Source organism: Volvox carteri (genome assembly GCF_000143455.1).
Source record: "Volvox carteri f. nagariensis unplaced genomic scaffold VOLCAscaffold_25, whole genome shotgun sequence".
Classification (NCBI taxonomy): Eukaryota; Viridiplantae; Chlorophyta; class Chlorophyceae; order Chlamydomonadales; family Volvocaceae; genus Volvox; species Volvox carteri.
Genome location: NW_003307568.1, coordinates 843,389 through 865,767, shown reverse-complemented (window position 1 = coordinate 865,767; position 22,379 = coordinate 843,389). Strand labels below are relative to the sequence as shown.

The 22,379-nt window shown below is 56.9% G+C and overlaps 3 protein-coding genes across 3 annotated transcripts; 2 read left to right on the top strand and 1 right to left on the bottom strand.

Annotated features, from left to right (window-relative positions):
* Positions 1-6,616: 6,616 nt before the first annotated feature.
* VOLCADRAFT_92296 (oxidoreductase) lies at positions 6,617-11,538 on the bottom strand (the record flags this gene model as incomplete). Its single annotated transcript, XM_002951647.1, has 9 exons — positions 6,617-6,798; positions 7,493-7,753; positions 8,161-8,311; positions 8,977-9,163; positions 9,700-9,848; positions 10,279-10,467; positions 10,891-11,021; positions 11,220-11,365; positions 11,498-11,538. 9 exons carry the CDS (start codon positions 11,536-11,538, stop codon positions 6,617-6,619), a joined length of 1,437 nt encoding a protein of 478 aa, XP_002951693.1.
* Positions 11,539-12,106: 568 nt separating this feature from the next.
* On the top strand, positions 12,107-16,118 carry VOLCADRAFT_92295 (uncharacterized protein; the record flags this gene model as incomplete). The annotated part of the gene is made up of 7 exons (XM_002951745.1): positions 12,107-12,115; positions 12,780-12,894; positions 13,450-13,599; positions 13,765-14,037; positions 14,388-14,467; positions 14,630-14,736; positions 15,191-16,118. The coding sequence occupies 7 exons, from the start codon at positions 12,107-12,109 to the stop codon at positions 16,116-16,118; spliced, it is 1,662 nt and encodes a 553-aa protein (XP_002951791.1).
* A 2,697-nt stretch (positions 16,119-18,815) lies between these two features.
* Positions 18,816-22,182, top strand: VOLCADRAFT_81575 (copper response defect 1 protein). The gene is made up of 9 exons (XM_002951744.1): positions 18,816-19,055; positions 19,228-19,388; positions 19,490-19,623; positions 19,808-19,953; positions 20,094-20,270; positions 20,430-20,514; positions 20,685-20,877; positions 20,987-21,165; positions 21,376-22,182. Exons 1-9 carry the CDS (start codon positions 18,988-18,990, stop codon positions 21,478-21,480), a joined length of 1,248 nt encoding a protein of 415 aa, XP_002951790.1. The 5' UTR covers positions 18,816-18,987; the 3' UTR covers positions 21,481-22,182.
* The last annotated feature ends 197 nt before the right edge of the window (positions 22,183-22,379 follow it).

Below are 22,379 nucleotides of genomic sequence, written 5' to 3'. Positions count from 1 at the left end.
CATTAGCGACGTGACGTGCGACATGGCCGCGCCAAGCAGTCCGATCAAACAGCACCTCGGCAGAGGGCTGGCCTGCTTGAGTGATTTGGAGGGTGGATTTGAAATTATAATCCAAAAAATTAAAAAACAACTGCAGATGTCCAGCTCATAGAGTTGGGAAGTCAGGAAGTTGGGAGGTGGATTCCAAAGGGCGTTCCATCAGCTTGGGCCTGGAAAGGTAGCGGCACAGGTTACTCACCACTGACAAAAGACCTGGCAGGAGCGCAGATGACTCCCCGCCACCGCCACCGCCGCCACTGCCGTTGCCGCTGCCGCCGCTGGTGTCCTCTCCTCCTCCTCCCACAGCACCGCTGCCGGTGCTGCTCGGCCCGCTGCCGACAACCCTGGTTGGCAACAGGGCTGGCGGCGGCGGCGACGCCGCCGCCACTGCCATTGCCGTCGCCTCCTCCAATGCAGGCGGCGGCACCGTCGTTACGGACGTTGGCACCGACGCCAGTGACGGAGGCGACGGCGAGGGCGGGGTGGCGGGCTGATCTAGCTGTAGCGACAGCGGCGCCGCCGCCTCCGCACAATCCTGGAAATCTGTGGAGCTTTTCCGCAATCCTCGGCTGAAGCGACCGGGACGACGGGCAACCTGCTTCGCCGTCGCACCCTCCTTGGGCGCCGCACCGCCGCCGCCACTGCCACTGGCGCTCGCGCCGCCAGTGGCTGCTTTACGCGCCGCTTGCTGCTGCTGATAGCGCTGTGCAAGCCAGGCCGCCAGGGAACCGTTTTCACAGTGCTCCAAGACAATCCAGGTCTGCAGAGTCGCTTCCTGGTTGGCTGGCTTGGGAATCAGGTGCGCCTGCGACACAATCAACCACCAACCACCAACCAAAACAATCAAGCGGAACCAATAACCATCAACGGCAGCCGGCGATGCACACGGATAATATCCCTTTGCTTCGCATGGCCATGAATCGCATATAATGATAAAAGCGTTCGGAGAAGAAGCATCAGAGACATATAATTGAGGTGGCGCTGGGAAAGAAAGGCCTTGAGGAGAAAGGGGTTGTTGGGGTCCTTGAGCGCGGTGAACGCCGTGCGACTAGGTGGCCCCCATTAGCCCGTATCCCAGTGCATCTCTGCAACTGACTCACCACCTCCGGCATGCTTCTCAAATCAGTCGCTGGGAAGGTCTCGGCCGCACAGCAGGCGACGACGTTGGCATGTGTCAGTCTCGTCCACACCTCCCCGACCTGTTGCAGCATGTAGCTGCACTCCTCTGTGTGGCTCAGGATCTTGACCACCACCCGCTGCTGCTGCTGCTGCTGCTGCTGCTGCTGCCAGATGCCTGAGGAGCAATGTTAGTTTTCGCAAGCAGCAGCATGCGGCTCAGTAGTAGCAGTGTTGGAGCTACGCTTTGAATGAAGGTCTACCTGCAGAAACCACATTTCATCAGATGCCACTGACTATCCACTGACAAAATTTTCCAGGTGTAGATGTGCAAACAGCCTTTTCTCCTTCGCGCCCTTGGTTGACTTCTATAGGCCGTGCGAAGACACTTGCCACGGTGGCGCACGTGCTGTTTGGCGCTGCGTCTCATGTGCGCTGTTACCTCCCCACATAGGGCCCCTGGGGAACCGGTGTGGGGCTTCCGAGCTTAGCCTGGGCGCCGTGTGTGTGTGTGTGTGTGTGTGTTGGGGTGTGGTGTGGTGTGGTGTGGTGTGGTGTGGTGTGGTGTGGTGTGGTGTGGTGTGGTGTGGGGGAAAGGGCGCGGGGCCGGGCGGCCCTAGAGGGAAGGTGTTCGTGACCGGCCCCGCTTCCCTCCCTCCCCTCCGGGGGTCAGGGCCTTGGTCATCCGCGATTAATCGTTTGTTGCTGTTGTCATTCCGTCAACTGCAAATCTTTCCTCCCTCTTTCCCTCTCCCTTGCCTTGCAGCGTGGTGGCCAGTCGGCCCTGCCCTGCGGGCTTCAGCTGGGAGAGCTCCTTGACAATCTCCGGTGACTCGGCCGGGCCGTGCACGCTGCCGTTGGCCACCACGGCCACGGCCCCGGCACCGGCACCGGCGCGCACGCTCGCATCCCCACCCACACGGTAGACAATGGAGCCACGCCGGCTGCCGTCACGCACGCTGAGGTCGTCCCTGGGGTGGCCGACAGACGAAACAACAAAAACGAGAACAATGACAGCCAGGACGGCAAAGGCAGTTTCATCAAATTAACTGTGAATATGTAGGTTCTGGTTCTGGTGAATAGGAACGCTACGTCAACAACGCGATAACAGCACTACGTTAAGAACACGACTACGATAACAAATCAGCCTTGCGAGATCTCAAGAGATTGCGAGATCTCAAAGAGAGATTGCGAGATTCCAAAGAGGGGGCCTTGGGGCTTGGTGGCTCGTTACAGTGATGGCATGCAGATGAGAAGCAAAGCACGACTTTCGGTGAGCCTCCCCGGGTGGGCAACGAGTGTGGGAGTGTGGGAGCGTGGAAGAGGGGAAAGGGAGTACGCGGCACGATGTAGTATGACGGAGAGATGATGTTTTGGGGCGCAGCGGGCTCACTCGCTCACCCTTTTCGCAGCTGCGCGCTGAAACGGGACAACGCTGACAGCGCGTGGTTCTGACTGCTGCCCACCAAGGGGGACGAGGACTTGTGGACGGAGCGGCTGCCATTCTGCACGGGCAGGCAAGGCAAGGAGTGAAATGCGCGACGATTTCGGCAATGAGGACGCGGACGACTGAGCACGATTGAGGACGAGAGTACGTGAGAACATCGACAAGGTGTCAGGTTGGCCTCGGAATGCCCCTCCGCGTCCCCGACCAAAAGAGAGAAACCTGTTCAAACCTAACGCCAAAAATTTTATACATGCAAGCCGTTAATTGCTGCTGGATGCGCTGAGACATCCTTGGGCCTCCCTGGAATCTCCGCCCTTGTGTATGTGCATGTGTGCGTGTGAGGTGTGTGCCTCAGGGAACACCTGGACAGGACCACTGAACGCCGAGGCGCCCAATCGCCATCGCCCCCGGTCGCCATCCACATGGCTATATCCCCGTACGCCCCGCGTGCCTGGGCTAGGAGGAAATCAGCGCCCTGGGCGGCCTGTGCGGATGGAGCCAGGCAGGCGCAGCTGAGTAGGCGACGCAGCCAAACGCCACCCACGACGGCCATCATAACCACAGCGACCACGAGTCCTGCGTGGCCAGGTTGGAAGGCAGTCGGGAAGGCAGTCAGGAAAGGAAAAAGGGAGGCAGAGAGGCGAGGGGCTGCGGCATGCAGGTCCCCTTCCCCCAACCCTCCGGCACGGCACCCCCCCACACACGTATCAACAACAACACTGCCCAACGACCGGACCTGTCTGAACGTAGAAAGGAGGAACTCTGAGATATTGAATCGGAGGTCCCTGTGGGCATATAGCGCAGCACGATAACCCCGCACTACGCACCCTGCGTCGCAATCGGCATTCTGCCAAGAGAGTGCTTGGGCAGCACCCAGCCCAGTGGCGGCAGCCTTGTCCCAACTATCGCCATCGTCGTCGTCGCCAATAAACGCCGCCGCCGATGGGAGGGATCGGCCTGTACAGCCCCCTCCGTTGCATCTGATCCCCTCAGAGCAGCAGCAGCAGCAGCAGCTGCGTCACCACCATCACCAATGCGCGCTTTTCCGTCCTCAGCCGCGCTTCTTCCCGCTGTCGTAGCTGCCGCTGAGGACGCAGCACCAGCACCAGCACCAGCACCAGCAGGATTCTTGACAGCGACAGCCTCGGTGGCAGGAGTCCTTGCACCGGTGCACCGAATCTCCGAGTTCCGCAGCTCCAGTACGGCACCGCCCTTCGTCACGACGCTGCGCGAGTGCCGGATCATGCGTACTGTCATAACAGTGCCCTCATCTTCTGAGCGGAGGAGCGCCGAGGTCGTCTCAGCGTCCTTCTCCTTGTCCTCCTGCAGCTGCTTGCGTTGCCTTGCCTCATCGTCAGAAACCTGTAGAAAGTGTCCCTCCGAAAAACGTGTTTTCTGGACTTGCTTGTTCAGGACATGTCCTTGATTCAGCCGGAACGGTTCCTGCAGCTCATGGACATCGTCGCCACCATCCCATGGCCCGCAAGACCCTAGCTCCAACACGACGCCTTCCAGCACAAGTGTGCCGCTGCTGTCGGCGTGCAGGAGCCGCCGCGTGAGGAGGCCTTCGAAGCCGGCTGCGTGTGAGCGCGTGCCGCGACGCGCTTCGGTGTTGAAACCCAGATCAGATCGACCCAAATCTGTGCCGATATGGGTCAGCTGGGATTGGAGGCCTGTGAGGATGAGCTGCTGGAGTAGAAGCTCCACGCCAGACGGCAGCAAAAGCAGGCCTGCACGTAAGCCGCTCAGGTCGACGACCACAACATCCTGCAGTCTGGGCTGGGTATCGCTGGCCACGTCGTTGCGCGGTTGTTGGTTGTGCTGTAGCCGCTCGGGTTTGTCCGGTGCACCCGTAATTACAGCGTTTTGGCGCACAACCAGGGTTGCAAAATCGTGTGGCAGGTTGTGGGACCCAGCTGTGCCAAGCGTTACTGCTTGGGTAATGGAGCGTTCGGGCCCTGCGGTGTCGGCCTGCGCAAGCTTCAGTGCCTCCAGGAAATCCACCACTGTTGCCGTTTGGAAGCTGTGGCATGTTTCCAGAAAACACACGACTGCCAGAGCCATTAGCGGGAGCCGTGCGGACACCATCGTTGGCCAGCGACGCCCGGTTAGACGCCTACCACGATAGCGGATTTCTGCACACGCCATGGCTGTAGAGTATAGAAGGATTTACATAAAATAAAACAGGCTTAGGTTGCCCCGGTTTGGATCGGCATCCTCGGAAACGCCTCGCGATAACTGAGCTCGTCCACCGTCCCTGAGTGCCGATACTGCGACCTGTGGTTCGAGTCCGCAGATGTTTTTATCCGTTTTGAAGTTTTTATGGTTGACAGGTGCAGGTCTGGAGAGCGACCAGGAATGCAACACCAGGGCTGCTAATGCAGGAACCCAGCCCAAGCTTGAATCTCCATTTCAGCACATCCCGCTGCAGGGAAAATGTCTGTTACGAAGCAGCAAACGCCAGTGAAAACATCATGCCTGGAGGTATCAAGGAGCATGGGCTAGCTGTAACACCAGCGACGAGTTACACGCGCGTCCGCAATAAGCCGATCCTTTCAATTTGCCAATTAGAGCAATTTACACAATACCATTAAGATACAGGTGGTTGCGCTCGGTTGACACATGGCTGTCCACGTTTAGTACGGATACCGTACCTAACCAAAATGAGTTGTGAGAACACTAAAACCTTTTAAAGCAGTTATTAAAAGGACATGCTTGTATATGAATTAGAGCCGTGCAGATCTATCTCATGAGTTTGGCTTAGGGCTTCCCATGGGAGGGTTGTAAATATTTACGCAGCAGTTAAAAGTGTTTAAACAGATTTACAGGTTCAAAGAATGTCGGATTGCGTTGTGAGTTGTCACGTGGCAAACAAACCCTACCTTTGCGGGTAGGGAAGTATCGCCGCTGCGTTGTGCTTCCTCGCTACTCATACTCTGATGAAAAACATAAAATTTCTATAAGATATTTGGTTGAGCTACCCGTCGCCTCGCTGTTGTTTGTTTCTGGGACTTTGCCAAGAAGGCTTCCAAAGAGGGAAGCCGTGTCCACGAAGTTATTATTGGATAACGCCTTAATACCCTAACACAGTTACCGCTGCTGATCTCTAAGGTGCCACTTGAAAACCAAAGACCTAGAACTCCATGGCTGTACCGCGAAGTACTTCACGCGAAGCACATCAGCGCCATTTACCCTTCACGCCTTGGAGTTGATAACTTCTGATGTTTTGAACCTCGTCGCCGAAAGCTGTAAACGACGCAAACTTCCGTTTCCGGCAAGTCCTGGGCTGTTGCCGCGCAAAAACCCACAACGGAAAGCTAAGCCATCACCAGTTTATCGTTAATGCCATGGTGTCACGAAGTAATCGATTGCGAGCGGCTTCCCTGCCAAGGTTGTCCTCTGCTGCACCAGGAAAAAACGGCGGCTAGGGAACTTTCGTTTCTTTTATGAAGTACATTATATGTCCATGTCTGTCCATGGCTAAAGTGTTTAGAGGCTTACTGTAACAGAACAAATCTTAACGAGAAGCCCCCAACCCCGGATTTTCCTTCCATCTGTCGTGCTCTTCGGGCGCGCCCTGCCTTTCTTCGATGCAGCCAATCTCGGAAACAGGGCCCCCGTTGCCTCCATCTCTTCATGCCGTTTTACCCATTCATCAATCAAGCTTCAAAAACAAAACAAACCCAAACGTTTTTACGGCGAGTCGTCGCCGTGTTTTCAGAAGTCCACCTTTGTCAGTCCCCCTACTTCGATGCTCAGCCTGTAGCTGTCCAGACAACAAATATACTCTACTTGTGAGATGCTAATCGGATGGAGGGGCGACAGAATTAACGAGATTCGTGACGGAAGAAAGACACCGCAGTGTGCATTCGCCTTAAGTGCCGCGCGACGCCGCGCCGTCGCTGACTGCCACGGCGGCATGTGAAACCATCATTGCAAGCATTATCAACGTATGCATTATCGTAACTAAAAAATTGAGCAAACGAATTAAGCAAGCTGGGTTTCCCTCCTGCCTCAAGCCTTAACCGTCATGGAAGGCACCGCTCGACGGCGCACGTCAGGCCGAAGATCCTGGAAGCTGGCTGTGTCTAGTCCGGAAACGCCCATGTATGTACGGATATGCCGTACAAGCAGCTCGCCAGTGCCTGGGGCCATGCATAGCCCGGATCCCTCGTGGCCGGCTGCGACGAAAAGACCTGGATGAGCAACGCGACATACCGACGGAAGGACAGGGGGGTAAAGATACAGACATAGTATTCAATAGACAGACAGACAGACAGAACTGGTAAAGCAGACAGGAAGGCTGATTGGCGAATTCTAGTGAAGGCGCGAGAACTCCAACCAGCAGCCGACGGGCGGGCGCAAAGGCAGTTGGACAGCGACCGTGGGGGGCGTCCTGACCGTTGGCCAACGGCTACTTCGTTGACCAACAAAGTTAGACATATAGATAGGTAGGTAGATCGATAGACAGATAGATAGATAGATACATACATAGATACATACATACGCAAACATAGCCGCACAGACACCGTCTGGCTCGTAGACTTGGCGAGGGCTACGACAACGCGCACGCGCTTACAGAAAATATCATGCAACGAACACGCTGCGCCTACATGCCTCCCATCCCTTACGTACGGGGTGCCGTACACACCATGCCGTACCAAATTGCTTGTGCAAAGGGTCGCGCGCTCCGCAGTCCACCGCAGCAGCCCCGTCCCCGTCCCCGTACACGGACACCTCGCTGCTGTTCAACCCACAGAGGTACCAATGGGTCCCAATGACGATATCCGGGTCCGATTTCCGGAGTGGGGTCTTATGTAATAGCCCGAGCCGCCGGTACAGCGGTACAAGTACGGCAATAATGCTGCAGGCGGAGAGACACGCACTAACCTGGAGCCCCCTCCACCGGACCGATCAGCGGCAGCCCGCCCAAAGCGTACGGCCTAAGCCCGACTCGGACCGATAGCCCCGCCAAAGCGCCGCCGCCGGCGCTGTCGTCCGGCTTCCCGTCGGCAACGGCCGCCGCCGCTGCTGTGGCGGCTGCCGCGGCGTCTTTGAGCCCCGGCAGGAAAAGCGCTGAACGCTGCAATATGGCCGCGATGATTGCTGGGGATGGCGAGGTGTCCCACTCGCCAGACTCCCGGCTGCTGCCTGGGACAGCCAGTAAACGGGTGGCGGCGGTGGGACATGGGATGGCGATGGTGTCCCGTGGGGGGAAGCGGTTCAGTAGTGAAGTAGAAACGCGTTAAAAAGAGCCCATTACGGTGCAGATTGGTCTTGGTTGCAGACGCGGTGCCAGCCTAGCTGCCTGTCAGTGATGAACAACTGCATGACTGGGCCTGACTCAGCACGAAGCCGAGCGTTGCTTCATCTACATCTGATACATACATACACACACATACATACACATGCATGCCCCAATTATTATTTCCGCTCCTGGCTCCCTTCCTCCTGCTGCACCAGCTCATCGAGCTGCTGGCAATGCTCATACGGCTGCTGATATTGCTGCTTGCTGCTGCTGTTGCTGCGGCTGCTGTTGCTAGCGCTGCCCAGCTCACCAATGAGGAGGCTGCCACTTGCGCCGGTGGTGGCCGTGAATGTGATGTCCGCCGGCTCGCGAGGAGAGGCGGATGACGAGGAGGAGGCGGAGGAGGAAGGGGAGGAAGCAGCTGGTGCAGCAGCCTTGGGTGCCGAGGCCGTGGCGTAGTGCTGAGGAAGGACGGTTGGGAATGCGGTTTGGGGTTATAGGTTACAGGTTATGCAGGGGGCGGTTGGACGTTGGACGTTAGGAGGTTGTGCAGTACGGCAAGGTGTGGTAGTAGTAATTGTGGTGGTATGGCGGCACTGCTCCGGTGGCTGTGTGGCCTTAGTGCCCGAAAGAACTGGGGGACGAGGTAGCGATGGGAAGGGAATACCGTGTGTGTTCCCGCACATGCACGGCAGAGCCTCCCACGCGCACACTCTAGCAGCTGTACAGCTATAGTGATTTTGACGATTATGACTTCAGAGGAACATGGAACCTCTGGATTACGCACCACGCAACGTGGCTTTAAAACCCCAAATGCCGCCGACCGTCGCCATCAATGCTGCATAGCAGCACCGCACAACGGGCGCAGCAACGTGATGCACGTTGGTGATGTTGGTGGTTATCTTGGTGGTTATCTTAGTGGTTATCTTGGTGGTGATGTTGGTGGTGATGTTCGTGGTGATGTTGGTGGTGATGTTGGTGGTGATCTTGGTGGTGATGTTGGGTGGTGATGTCGGTGGTGATGTCGGGTGGTGATGTCGGTGGTGATGCTTCATAAACGTTTAGACCCCCCCCCCAATCGAACAATATCCCCACCTTGATGCCCATGTCGTCATCCATGCCGTACCTTCGTGTACGACATCTCCATCATGCCATGCGTCACCGGCGGCATGGCTGCCGGTCGCGGCATCTCTAGCAGATGTCCCCTCCGGGGCTGCAGCAGCTGCGCCCACACGGGATCCCCGGTGGCCGCGGACAGCAGGCCGCCCGTCCACACACCCGCGGAGAGCACCAGCGCGTGCCGAGCATGGATCCTTTGGAGGTGAAGGGATCACAACCGCGAGGAGGAGGAAGGGGGAGCTTAGGGGAGAAGACGAACCACAGACGAGTGAAGGTCATATCAGGATAGACGGATACATCAGGAGTGTGAGTATGTGAGAAGTTACCAGCCGGTAGCGACTTGGGAAGTAGCCCGAGGGTGGCTTTATGGGGAGGAGGGGAGTTCCCCTGTGAATGCGGTAAGGAACGGGTGAATGGGATGAATGGATTCATGGAGCTTTTCCTTTCAGGCCGCATCACAACGCGTCGCTCCGGGGGGCCCAGCACAGCAAGCCGAGGACAGCAGTTGGGGAGTCCATTGCAATCCAGGGGCGAGGACGGGGCCGGGGGCAGGAGGCATCGCATCCTAGGACCAGGTCGCAGCTGGCGGTGTGACCCCTTCCCCCCAACACGGGGCGGGAGGGGTCTCGCGATGACCGAGAGCGCTCCCCCTAGACACATACGCTCACAGACATACGCTTACATACATACGCTTACACACATACGCTTACATACATACACACATCCTTACCTGCGCCCCGACGTCTTGACGACGTGCCCACCGCTTGGTCCAGCCGACAGCTCCAGTCCCAGCACCTCCCCCTCCGGCCCCATCAGGTCTCCGAAACCAGGATCCGCACGGCACCGTTGCAACAACGTGTGGGCTGCGGCACGGCCGTTCTGCGGCACCAACCCCACCAGCAGGCCACCAACAGCAATCGGATATCAAACACACAACCACCAACCGAAGCAACGTGCTCCAGCGATGGAGGTCAATGAAGAGCTCAACCCCCCGGTGTTGGTGGGCATACCGCGGAATCCACCCACCCACCCACTACGTTCCCACGGTTCACGGAAACACATCACACCCATGACCACATGATGCACAACACACCAAAAGAAACGTGGGGCTGCCTTGCTTCCATGTGTGCGCAGCGTCCCGGCAGTGGCAGTGGCAATGACAGTGTGCAGTGGGTAGCGGCAGTGGCAGTGCCAGTCCCGCCAGGGCTCCTGCGTCCTGCAGCCGACCCCACCCCGCCTCAGCCCCCGTCTGGGCTCCCTCCTCCCCCTTCCTCCTCCTCCTCCTCCTCCCCCCGTACTGCTCACTCACAATCTGCAGGTCGGACTGCACCAGCAGGCCCCCCCCTCCCCCCGGCGGCACCAGCCCGGGCTCTATTTGCGCCAGTCTGCGCGGGTCCAGGTAGCTGGCCTTGAGGCCCACCGCGTTGAGCGCCAACTGCCTCTCCGACAGCGCGGTGTTCTCCCCGGGGCCAGTGGACACCAACAAGGAACCGCAGTCCTGGACAAAGGGACGAGGCGGTGTGTGATGGAGGAGGCAGATGTCAAGTGTTACGCGGAGACTGAAGTATAGGACCAGCTTTGCTGAGGGAGTGAGGCGCGGGTGCGGGTGCGGGTGCGGGTCTGGAGGAGGGAGCCCGCCAACTCGGACTATCGGGGCAGGCCTGCCCCAAGGGCGCTGTCGGACAGGACGTAAATTGGATGTGGGCGACCAGAGGCAGCTGAGAGGTGTGGAAGTCAGGAGGTGAGGTCGCTTAGAGCTGAGGTTGAAGGGAGTAAGGGAGTCCGTTGCACTTCACGGTATTACAAACAGGCGGCTGAGAGCAACGGGGGCAGACGGGGCGTTGCGGGGGGCCCCGCCACGTTCTACTCACCCGGCTGTGCTGCCGCACAGCCTCTAGAGCTGCCGCCGTAGCTACCCCACCTGCCATTCAATAGCTTCACGCAGGCCCTCATCCGCCTGAACCCTTCGCCGCCATAGCGCCAGGCTCCGTGCCGCCAGCGCCCATCCCACACTGCCCGGCGCGCGGTGGGCCATCCAAAGGTAGCCCTGACCTGCGTGTTACGTACGTACCAAACGGGGCACACATACGGGGCACACATACACACACACAGAGCATGGTGATGGTAACACGCACCGGCCGGATTGCGTTGGTTTTTAGGGAGGCACGGCAGGGGGACGATGGTGTCGTGGATGGATTCGGGAAGGCTCAGCAACAGCAGCAGCAGCAGCAGCAGCGGTGTTTCGCTCACCTGCGCCGGTGGCGCCTGCGCAGAGGCCCTTCCGCTCGAGTAGCAACACACTCAGCTGGTTTCGGAGGAGCTCCTGGGCAGCGAAGAGGCCCACGATGCCTGGGAAGGCGGGGCCAAGGGGTTGGCGTCTGTGCTGAGGGGTTGCCCTGAGGGGCCCGATGTCGGATCCGTTATTGGGTCAGGGGTCACTCAAGGTTAGCGAACGAAGACAATTAAGGTGATAATCGACAGACCTTATAATGTACTCCTCGCGCTGCATTAGCGGATACATGCCGCACCTTACCTGCTCCCACAATGACCACGTCAGCGGCCAAGACATCTTCGGAAGCGCCTTGCACTGCCGCTTGACGAATGACGCGCTTTGATCGCGGCAGAGATAGATATGGTAGACGTCGATGGATGCTGACTTTGTTACATGTGTGGGTGTTGCTGCTGGACGTAGATGTGTTTCGGGTCAGCATTTCGGAACCGCGCGCACTACATAGAACGCGCACTTGACTGCCGTTTATTATCCCGAGTAATGATGAGATGAGATCTTTGTCTGTTTGTCACGAGCTTTCGACAGATGCACAAAGTAACCTGAACCCCGTCTGCCGTGCTTTGAACTTTGTGGTTTGAGGGGCCCGTGGCAGCCCGTGATACCTTTCACCTGCAACATCACACTACATAAACGCCAGCCGGATTAGTAATAATGGTTAGAGACCTAGATTGTGCACTCTAGTGATTAACGGTACTAACGAACTTGCTGTGAAATTTACCAGCTTTACCTCGCGCCCTGTTGCCAGGGGCTTTAGACGAAGCGCCCATTAACACTGGACGTCACAGAGCGGAAATACGCGTATGCTAGCAACACTTTTTCCGGGCGCGGCAAGTCCAGGGCATCCTGTATGCAAAGGGTGAATACGCTTCCAAGGATTTGACATGCTATGCTCGGAGGGCCTACGAAACACAGCCCCGGTCCATGATTATCGGCGTTCAAGTCGCATCGGCGACCTCGGACAAGGACCCCCGTCAGTCCGCGCCCACGTAACTACAAATCCTTCAATAAGGGGCCGGCGTCCGATGACTGAAAACTGCTCAGCCGCTTCGCCATCCCCATGGGTCAATGACCCCGCGTTGGAAAGGCTGGAGATTCACTCAGCAGCGGTGACGGGATCGCAATACTACCAAAGCTCGCGCGAAGAAGCACATGCAGCAGAAATTGTTACGTACACCAGCGCGTACCGAGACCAGCCTGAAACCAGCGGTTCTCTACTCCTCGGCAATCGGGTCTCCGAACCACCGACAGAGCCACCATTACTGGTGCCATCATCATCTCCACCGTGCTCGCCACCTCCATGTCACTCTCCATCAATCCCTTTGCGATCTGCGTCGTCAAGCCAGAGAATTCCACAGGTGCCGTACTACCCCACTGCCGTACTGCCAATGCCACGTACAAATATTCAGTCCCATAACGTGCGTGCGCCATAGGCCACCTGGCAATGCACCTGCCGTCCTTTATGGGCCCTACGCCGCCTGACCTTCTGTAACCCCTTGCCGCCCTCCATCTCCCCATAACAGGCAATGGTGGTGGTAGCCCAAGCCCACGTGCCTCCTAGCTGCGCCCCCTCCACGCCGCTACCGCTACCTGAGCTCCTCCAGCTGCTCCTGCCCGAGCATCTCCCTAGCGCCACAGGTAGGATGACTCCTTGCGATGAAGGGTGGTTGGCTGTTTGACTGTCTGTTCACTTCGTTGGTTTATGTTGTTGGTTGGTTGGTTGGTTGGTTGGTTGGTTGGTTGGTTGGTTGGTTGGATTGGAAGGTCCTAGCCTATGGAGACCACATGGAAACCAACTGCGGTGTGAGGTGGTGGCTGGCTCCCAGATGGCTCAGCATGTCGATATATACCTGTTTGGGCCCCGGTGAACATGAGGGTTGTTACATACATACATGCAGACACACCCATACATGCTTACCCGGGCGGTCCTCCAGCTCCCTCCCTCCTCTGCCGCAGCAGCGGGGCACGCCGCCACGCCCCGGTGACCTGCCAGTCGGCCCAGTCAGTTCACCGACTGACTGACTGGCTGACTGGTCGAACGGAGATCAGAACAAATAGAAACACATACACCGTGGAGTAACTTAAACAAATGGTGGCATACTCATGATAGGTGACCACGGAAGCCCTTTTCCTTAGCTCCCTGCACCTCGGATGCCGTCCTTCCCTGTCCTCCCTCGGCCTGGTCCGCTGTAGCCGCCAAGCGTGCCATCCGCCGGCGGCTGGTGCTCCGTGTCCCAGCGACCCACGGGTCGTCACCTGCCACGCTCACCGCAACGGTCCCCGCATGCGATGCGCTGCAGCCACCGGTGGCCGAGGCGCTTCCCACGGACCACCAGCCTGCAGGTCAGAGATTGGCTGTTCCAGTATTGTCAGACCAGATGTATGCCGGCTTGAGTGGCGGTCTCGCTGATGATGCGGCTGTTGCTGCAGCCACTGCCCATGCTGCTGCTGCTGCTGCTGCCTGTGAGACTGGCTCTCCTGCGCACCCGCACCCATATCCGCACCCAGCCGGTGGGGTGGTACTGTCTACGAGCGATACAGCAGCTCCAGGGGATGTGCTGCAGCTGCTGGCGCGTCGCGGCACCGGGTTCCAGGGCTGGGTCGGGCCACCGGGCACCGCCACCGTCGTTGAGTCCCCTTCCTCTTCCGCCGCGGCCGCCGCCGCTACGGAGAAACCGCGTCGCGGTGGTGGATCGCTGCTGCATGGCCTGCCGGTCGCCTACGAGGACGATCACTTGGCGGTGGTCATCAAGCCGCCGGGTATTGCGACGCAGGGCTCAGGTACGTTCGCGCCGCTTGGATTCCACTGTCTGATGGGTGGTAGTGGGGAGGAGGCAGGGCCGCCCAGTCCGGCGCCTGCTTCCAAATACCTGCCTGGGGTCAGCGGGGATCTGCAGCTCCCGTTCCGAGCGGAGTCGATAACCTTGATGTTCGTGTTGTGGGGTGTTTGTTTGCGCATCCAGATCTGGGGATGGTTATGGGGGAGTGAATCTCGCCGTGTGGATGGGTGTGGTAGTTAGCTACGTGATCGGGTTGGGATCAGGTCGGGGCCGCTGCGCATGTTTGCCAACTTCGTCACAGTGCCTGCTGCGCTGCCGCCACCGCCACCATCTCGGCGGCCGTCGCCGCAGGTTCTGGAACCGTGCAGGGTCGCCTCAAGTATTGCCTCCGCGCCTCGCCCCTCGTCGGCGCGCTCAACAGGCCTCAGCAGGTGAGTTGCAGTTACTCGCTAAACGCTTGGACCCACCATTGCGGCTTTACACGCGATCTCTACTCCGGTGCTCACCATGACGACTGCTTTCGTAATGTCCATTACTTTGTTCACCGACGCGGTGTGCACTTGGGGCCGCTACTACTGCTGCTGCTGCTGCAGGTTCATCGGCTGGATGCGCCCACAGGGGGTCTGCTGCTGGTGGCTAAGACCCACGCGGCGCAGAGGAGATTGGCAGGCGACCTGCATCACAGGAGAATGGCAAAGAGGTGGATAGAGGGACATACGTACATTTAAGGGGGCGGCCCCCCGTAAGGGTCCCCTAGCTCCACCTGTCGCACATTAGGCCGTGGCCTGTGTGGTTCGAATGGACGTTTCTAGGGGGATAATGGGGGTGAAGGACGGTCGGGCTGGTGAGGCCTGTGGGGGCCTGAAAAAGGGTGTTGCGTGAGTGGATTGGGGTTCGCGTGACGGGGCAACAGGGGACAAGGTTGGGATCAACCCGCTGGATCTGCGTGGAGGGTGCCGTGTCCTAAGAAGTCGCGGAGCGCGCCTCTTGGCCCCTGGGCCTTTGTTATCCTGCGCCCCTCGCCGCGGCATTCGCTCGGAAAGGAGTCAACTGAGAAACCATGGCAACTTCGTTTGCTGAGCTAAGGTTCATCCTTGTCCGATGGATAGCACCAGAGGTTACTGCGACATTCTCGTGCGCGAAATGTACTGCAGGTACTGCACACTGGTCAAGGGTGAACGGTACGGCTCCGGAACCATCGACATGCCTCTGTCCGGCAAGCCCTGCCTCACATCCTTTCGCGTCGTGTCCAAGCGGGGGTTATCCCACACGACAGAGGTGGTGGCGTCCGCAGCAATTGGGGCTCGCATGGCAGCTGCATGGACGGGCGGGGAGAAGGCGGTGCGGTGTGGGCCAGGCCCCGCCGCTGCCGCCGGCCGCCGCCATCTGGACGTACTCACAAAGATTCTCTTGTGGCCTCACACAGGCCGCACCCACCAGCTTCGGAAGCACATGGCATATACAGGCACACCCATCCTGGGAGACCCACGGTACCGGGTGATGCGCAACAGTGCCGACCCACGGGTCGCTGATGGTACCAGCACTGCTTTTGCTGCCACCGCATCGGCGGCTGATGAGCTCGATGCTGCGGAGTTGTTGGGAATGAGGCATGAAGGAGGGGAGGTTAGCGGGCAGGAGGAGGACGAGAGTGATCAGTTCGTGGAGGGATCAATGACATCGGTTTCGGAGCAGCTCGGGGAAAGCGATGCCCTCGTTGCTGGCCGTAGTAAACCGGGTTGTACGAGGGAAGGCGCGGAGAGGGATGAGGAGGGCGAGATGTATCAACCGCCCGCTGACGCTGACTGGGCTCTAGCTGTAGCGGCTGCAGCGGCAGCAACGGCGGCTGTAGCGGGTGGGGCCGACGACTGCGACTTCCTGAACGATGGTTCGCCTGTTTCGCTGTGTCTTTGGGCTGTCGGGCTCCGCTTCCACCACCCGGTCAGCAGGCGGCGAATCGAAGTGGACATTTCGGAGTGGGCAGATGTCGTTTTCGACGACATCCTGCGGCGAAACGCCATGACCGCCGCCGCTACTGCCACAGACACAGCTACAGATACTGCGGGAGCTACAATGACTACCTGAGCCATGGCTGCTGTGATGACAGCTGAGGCAGGATGATGACTCCCATCGTGGCCACGGGAATGGAAAGCGACACGACGTGTTTTAGTATTTTTGTATTTTTGTGGGCCAACGTTTGCTTGCTCATGTGACGGCGCATTATGACAGCATTGGCATACCTCCCCCCAGTTGAAGATGTTCATCCGTTAGTTCCTAACGCACGGTGTTGGAATTGGCCTCTGTGGGGAAGCCCTGTTCTTCCAAAAAAGATATTGAGTGTCCCGTCAGTTAACATCCGCCCAGGGCGGGAATTTCGACACCAAGCATTCCTGGGCTGTAAAGCACTGAAAACGTTGGGGGATGTTCTTCTTGCGCGAGATGCTTTAGATGCGGTTATGCACACACCGGACCAGTGCAGGGCGTGGCGTCAAACAGTGGACCGATACCTCCAGCCGCGGACCCCACTAGCCCAATCCCTTTGCACCTTTCGTAAGTGTCATGAGTGTTTTTAATGCTGTTGTCGCTCTCTTAGCTGATATCCCAGCGCATTGGCGACAGGCTGCTAGTCTTTTGTTGCCCCTTGAGTGCAGAATTTAGAGCAGCGATGGTGCCATCCATTGAGTCTGTTCCCCAAACCCTGGTGTCGCGATTAGGTTGGAGGTGGGGTGGAGGGCCTCCCATCCGACTTCAAGATCTATCCGATAAATTAGCGACTGATATGCAACTTTCGCCACGTTATGTGGCTCATCGAGTAGCCCATACCCTGTTCATCATTGAGGCGACAGGCTCTTCTGAGGTACCGGGTGAGGCTAATCCTACCTTGCAACGGACCTTCCATCGTTTATGGTTTCATTTACTATGGGAAGATGAACAAAATGAGGTTTGATGGCGTCTCACGGTTGATGGGGTGCCCATATAAGGAAGTTCCCATCTCCAGTAGGTTCCCTGGGAGGCGCATCCCCTCGCTGTCATCACTTCTGGGCCTGTCCGGTGGCAGTAGCGGACAAACTCACTCTGTCAATAGGGTCCGGGAACAACTTGGCGGGAACAACTCGGACAAGCAAACCAACCGTTTCGTCTGGAGGGTTTGCCCAGGCGTCCACAACCACGTCACACTCGCGAATTTCGCCCTTGAGTGAGCGAAGTGTAGGGTCCTCGGCAACTAGAAGAGGACATATAGGGACGTGAAAGAGCGTCCGCCAGGCCAAAAACCGCTGGTGCAGGATGGCGGTGAAGTCTTGGGCCGGAATATGGCATCTCAGGGCTCAGGGGATTGCTGCAAAGTCGAAAAACACGGAGGTCGCGGAGATTGTGATGCCGAAGATGCACCCAGAACAGGGCTGGGAGCCGATGCCACAAGTGCTGCAGACGCGGGCCGGGCAGGTTGGGGTGATGGCGGGCCAAAAGGAAAGCCGGAGGCCAAATCAGAGTCACCAGGAGAGGAGGGCGCCGCAGCGGCTCGGTTCTGAGGGGGCAGCGAGGGGGCATCATAAAGGCTCCCGGGACGGTGCTGGAGCCGTTGCCTGTTGCCAGTGTTGAGTTGCTTGTCTGCCGAATGCAACACTGGCAACCAGGAAGCAGAGCGACATTAGTGGAGTGAGTTTGGGAGTTAGCCAATGTTTTGGTAGAACCGAAGCCAAGAGCTAAGCTCCACCGCAGTGAGCTATGGTGGACCCAACGTTCATGGTGGCGGCTACGGAATTGCTACGTGTTTTGAAGATGATGTTTTAGGGTGCGGACAGCACCGGTGGATCTGTTTAAATCCACTGTAACTTTGTTCATTCAGTCACAACTAAGACTGGAACAGACTGGAACCGAAACCACGATTGCACCCGAGGGCCGCTGCACCTGTGGGTTCACGACACTGCACCTGAGGGCCGCATGGTGCACAGGGTGAGGGGAGAGTTCTGCCCTTGTAAACGCATACACACGCTTGCCGCCGGCAAACCTAGAAAGCTTCTCTCTACGACATAGCTAGCCAGCAAAGAACCAACGCTCTACTTGTGCGCGCTCAGCAACCGCTAAACCGGAAACGACGCTCTAACTGGCGCAAGGGCACAAAAGTTCCCCCACTTTTCGGCGTTAGGCGTAATTCCCGGCCGATACATTATCAGCGCCGTCACAATGCCGTTTACGCATGTTGATATGGAAAGGCCCATCGTTGTTCAAAACCAGTGTCTCAAGTTCCGAGTGTCCGAAACCAACCAAACAAACTATGCATTGTTTATTTGCAGCATATGGACAGGCATGGATTAACACAGAGCTGAACTGGCAGCCGAAGTTACTCATGACAAAAAAGGCATACGTTGAGCGCCGCGCTTTTTGTTGACAAACAATCACGTCACTGCCTGCTGGAACGGTGCCATGTCTCAGAATTTTTCAAATGCGATAGCAGTCCTTATCCTGATTCTGGCATTAGCAAAAAATTGTTGGGCTGTGAAGGATTGGCGCAGCTTAGATTTCGTAAACTTGCACGTTGACTTTGGCCGCCAAGCAGGTGCACTCTAGACGACATGCATCCCCCTGAATAACGTAACGTGTATTTCACGTAGATACGATGTGGATCTGCGTGGAAGCAAAAGCTTGAATTGGACTACACCATACAGGTGTATGGATGTACCGTCCAATCGTGATCGCCGATCAACGAAAGATTTGTCCTGTCATGTACAACACATATAAAAATTCACCCATACAGAGAAGAAGTTGTATACAAGCAGTTGGAGTCTGTGTAGAGCTGCTTTCGTTACGGAGTGATAATTGCTCCTGAATTTCGGAATCCTTTGGAACTCCTTGAGATTTAGAGCATATATCATCCTCGGAAAACGTTCTGAGGGTTATCCATAGCGAATTGGTTATTTGCTTCGCCTCAGCGCACCCCGTAAACGGTTTCGTCATGGCTCTGCAAATGACCCTTAAGCAGCAGCGCGTGTGCACTCGCGCCAGTTCTAGGCAGCCCTTCCGGTGAGCATGGAAATTCTTCTTGGAATTGGGCAATTAAACTCGTTTTACTGCCTCAGCGACGTCGTAAGAGTCGCTTATTAGCCACACGCCGACACACAGTGCACAGGCGGCCCAGCTTTTCGCTACTAGATTTCTGCGAATTCCAAGCACGTTGTTTTCTTTTATCTCGCAGCGCTGCACCTCCGGCAGGCCGTCCCCGGCAGTGCGTGGTCCGGGTGCAAGCCACAGCTGCACCCAATGATCTCAACTCGGGCCTCGGCTTCCAGACGATGCGCGATGGCGTGAAGATTGCGGCCCAGGAGACGCTTCTGACCCCACGCTTTTATACGACTGGTGAGACGACGCATGACAGCTGTCGGTTAACAGGGCACATTGTCGTCACGATATGTATGTGCTCCAATCAGCGCTAACCTGGAGACCCATATCGCATGCAGACTTCGCTGAGATGGAGGAGCTGTTCAGCCAGGAGATTAACCCGCATCTCGACATGGGGGAACTCGACGCCTGTCTGCAGGAGTTCCGCAACGACTACAACAAGTGCCACTTCGTCCGGAACGAGACCTTCAAGGTCAGGAGGCTGCTAAGCTTTACCCAATCCACGTCTTTTACCCATCTATATACATTACGCCTTGCAATCGCGTATTGTCTCTCCAATCGCTGGTTGTAATGTTAGTAGTTTATCATGCGGATCCGAGTGGATCACAGGCGAGTGCAATGTTTAAGTATCCCCGCATACCGCGTAACCCACGTAGGCAGCCGCCGATAAGGTCACAGGCGCCACACGTAAAATCTTTATTGAGTTCCTGGAGCGTTCTTGCACGGCTGAGTTTTCGGGCTTCCTGCTGTACAAGGAGCTGGCCCGCCGCCTGAAAACGTCCAGCCCCGCGGTTGCTGAGATGTAAGTTCCGTGATGCACGGCGCACCCTGCTTAGGTTTCAGTGTGGATAGCCTTGGTACACGCACGAGGTACACGCGGTACAAAGCACTGGGCAGCTGACACGTCTAACAGCATACAATGTGCGCTTTGCGTGCTGACAGGTTCCTGCTGATGAGCCGTGATGAGGCTCGCCACGCTGGTTTCCTGAACAAGGCCCTGTCCGATTTCAACCTGGCTCTGGACCTGGGGTTTCTGACGAAGAACCGCACTTACACCTACTTTAAGCCCAAGTTCATTATCTACGCCACCTTCCTGTCTGAGAAGATCGGCTACTGGCGGTGGGTTTTTGTCAAAAGGAATCTAAACTTCCTGCATGTCTGTGATGATGTGCTGTGAGACGCTTGAAGGGTGGGCGGTCCTGGACTTCTGGGCGGATATCGTGATGGCTGGTCATAGGCCACTCCGAAGATGACCAATGTGGTTACTCGTATTTGCAGATACATCACTATCTACCGCCACCTGCAGCGCAACCCCGATAACCAGCTGTACCCTCTGTTCGAGTACTTTGAGAATTGGTGCCAGGTGAGTTTTAAACTGCTCAGAATTTTAACCCTCTTTCACTAGACGAACCGCAACATGGGAATCGCCAAACACAGTTTTCCGGTTACTAGAAACAATTATATGGTACCTGACGACGTAAGGATTCATGTTCTGGAGTTTTTACATTTGGGACTCTTGTTTTTACTATGCAGGATGAGAACCGCCACGGTGATTTCCTGGCGGCTTGCCTGAAGGCACGCCCAGAGCTGCTGAACACCTGGGAGGCCAAGCTCTGGAGCAAGTTCTTTTGCTTGTCCGTGTATGTAACCATGTACCTGAATGACCACCAGCGGACTGCATTCTACGAAGCGCTGGGCCTGACAACCCGCCAGTTTAACCAGCACGGTAAGCAGCGGCGTGACGGCTGTCAGGGTGGGGCCTTTCCTGGTTATGAATATAGGCCGCTTTCCTAAGAACTACTTACCCCAACAATCTGCACGTTTTGTTGCAACAGTTATTATTGAGACGAACAAGTCGACGGAGCGGCTCTTCCCCGTGGTGCCGGACGTGGAGGATCCCGCTTTCTTTGAGCTGCTGAACGAGATGGTTGACGTGAACAGCAAGCTGGTTAAGCTGGACGCTGACGGCAACACGCCCGCCTTCCTGAAGTCGCTCATGAAGCTGCCCCTGCAGGTGTGTACAACGGTATGGTCACCCGCACTTAGCCGTCCTAGTGCCCTACCTGTAATCCTAAAGTAACCATGAAGCTGAACCCCTGTGTCAACTGTGGATCTTGTGCATGCGACGCCAAAGCATTTGAATGTAGATGTGCTAGCAGTCGAGCTTTACCTGCCGGGGATTTTGCCCTCGTAATTAATTTGTATCAAATGCATGGATATGCAGGAGCGCCTGGCGTCGCTGCTGATCCGCATCCTGTTCTGCAAGGAGAAGCAGTGCGGCAGCGTAGACATCCCCAGCTCAGCTGCGGCGCAGCAGCTGGCTTTCTAAGTGGCTTCTGCGACGAAATGGGGGCCGCGGGGTAACTTATGAGTGATTTAAATTACTTTTTTTACTCGTGTGGTGATGACGATTGATGGCACACAGCTGGGTCGCGGCTCGGGAGGGCTACCATTCGTTTACCACAAATGAGGTAGCTATGAACGGTTGGAGAGATGATTGCTTGATAGGCAGTCTCCATGCCGTTGTATGGAGCCTCCAGGGCTGGTGCTTTCTGGGAGGTTTGGCTCTCCCAGACAGCCCATCGGAATAGTTGATGGGATTCCATTGTGATGCTGAGGGTAGGGTTAGAACTTGTGGGCTATGTAAGATTTGCGGGATGCTTGTATAATTTTCTTTTATGTCGCATTGACATAGTCACTGTATTCTTTTACTGGATGCCCAAGAGGAAGCTTGGGATCTTGTAAGGGAGCAATCTGGGTACTTCATCCGTAACCACCTAATGCATGCCATGGGGCGCACGTACGCTGCCTGTATTGTGTCACCAGATGCAAATGGTGCCCGCCACAGACAGAATTAGCTCTTTTAACGTGTGCTGTACGGATTCATGGGCACAAGACTGTGGCGCGTCATAGGGCTTTCCTGGTCTTTGTCTATACACATAGACATTGGTTTGGGCAAGTCAGCCCAACAGGTCTGACTCAGCTTGCACGGGGCCTGGAAATCCCTTGTAATATTTGGAATTCTTTGAAATAACAGACTTGGCCAACAGCACCGCTCTGTGTCCGAGAGTATACAATGCTCTGCAGTAATTAGCACGGGAAGGGTTTCTGCTGTAAACAGTGTGGGGAAACCAGTCGACAGCTATGGATTGAATTACAACGTATACTGCCAGCCAAGAAGACTCCGCACCGATGGCCGGGCGGGTGCCCGGCAGCTGCGTGGGCGCA

Coding starts and splice junctions, on each gene's coding strand:
- VOLCADRAFT_81575 (XM_002951744.1), top strand. CDS start 18,988: ATGGCTCTGCAAATGACCCTTAAGCAGCAGCGCGTGTGCACTCGCGCC. Junction 19,624..19,807: donor TCCGGAACGAGACCTTCAAG/GTCAGGAGGCTG, acceptor TAACCCACGTAG/GCAGCCGCCGATAAGGTCAC. Junction 20,878..20,986: donor CCGCCAGTTTAACCAGCACG/GTAAGCAGCGGC, acceptor TTGTTGCAACAG/TTATTATTGAGACGAACAAG.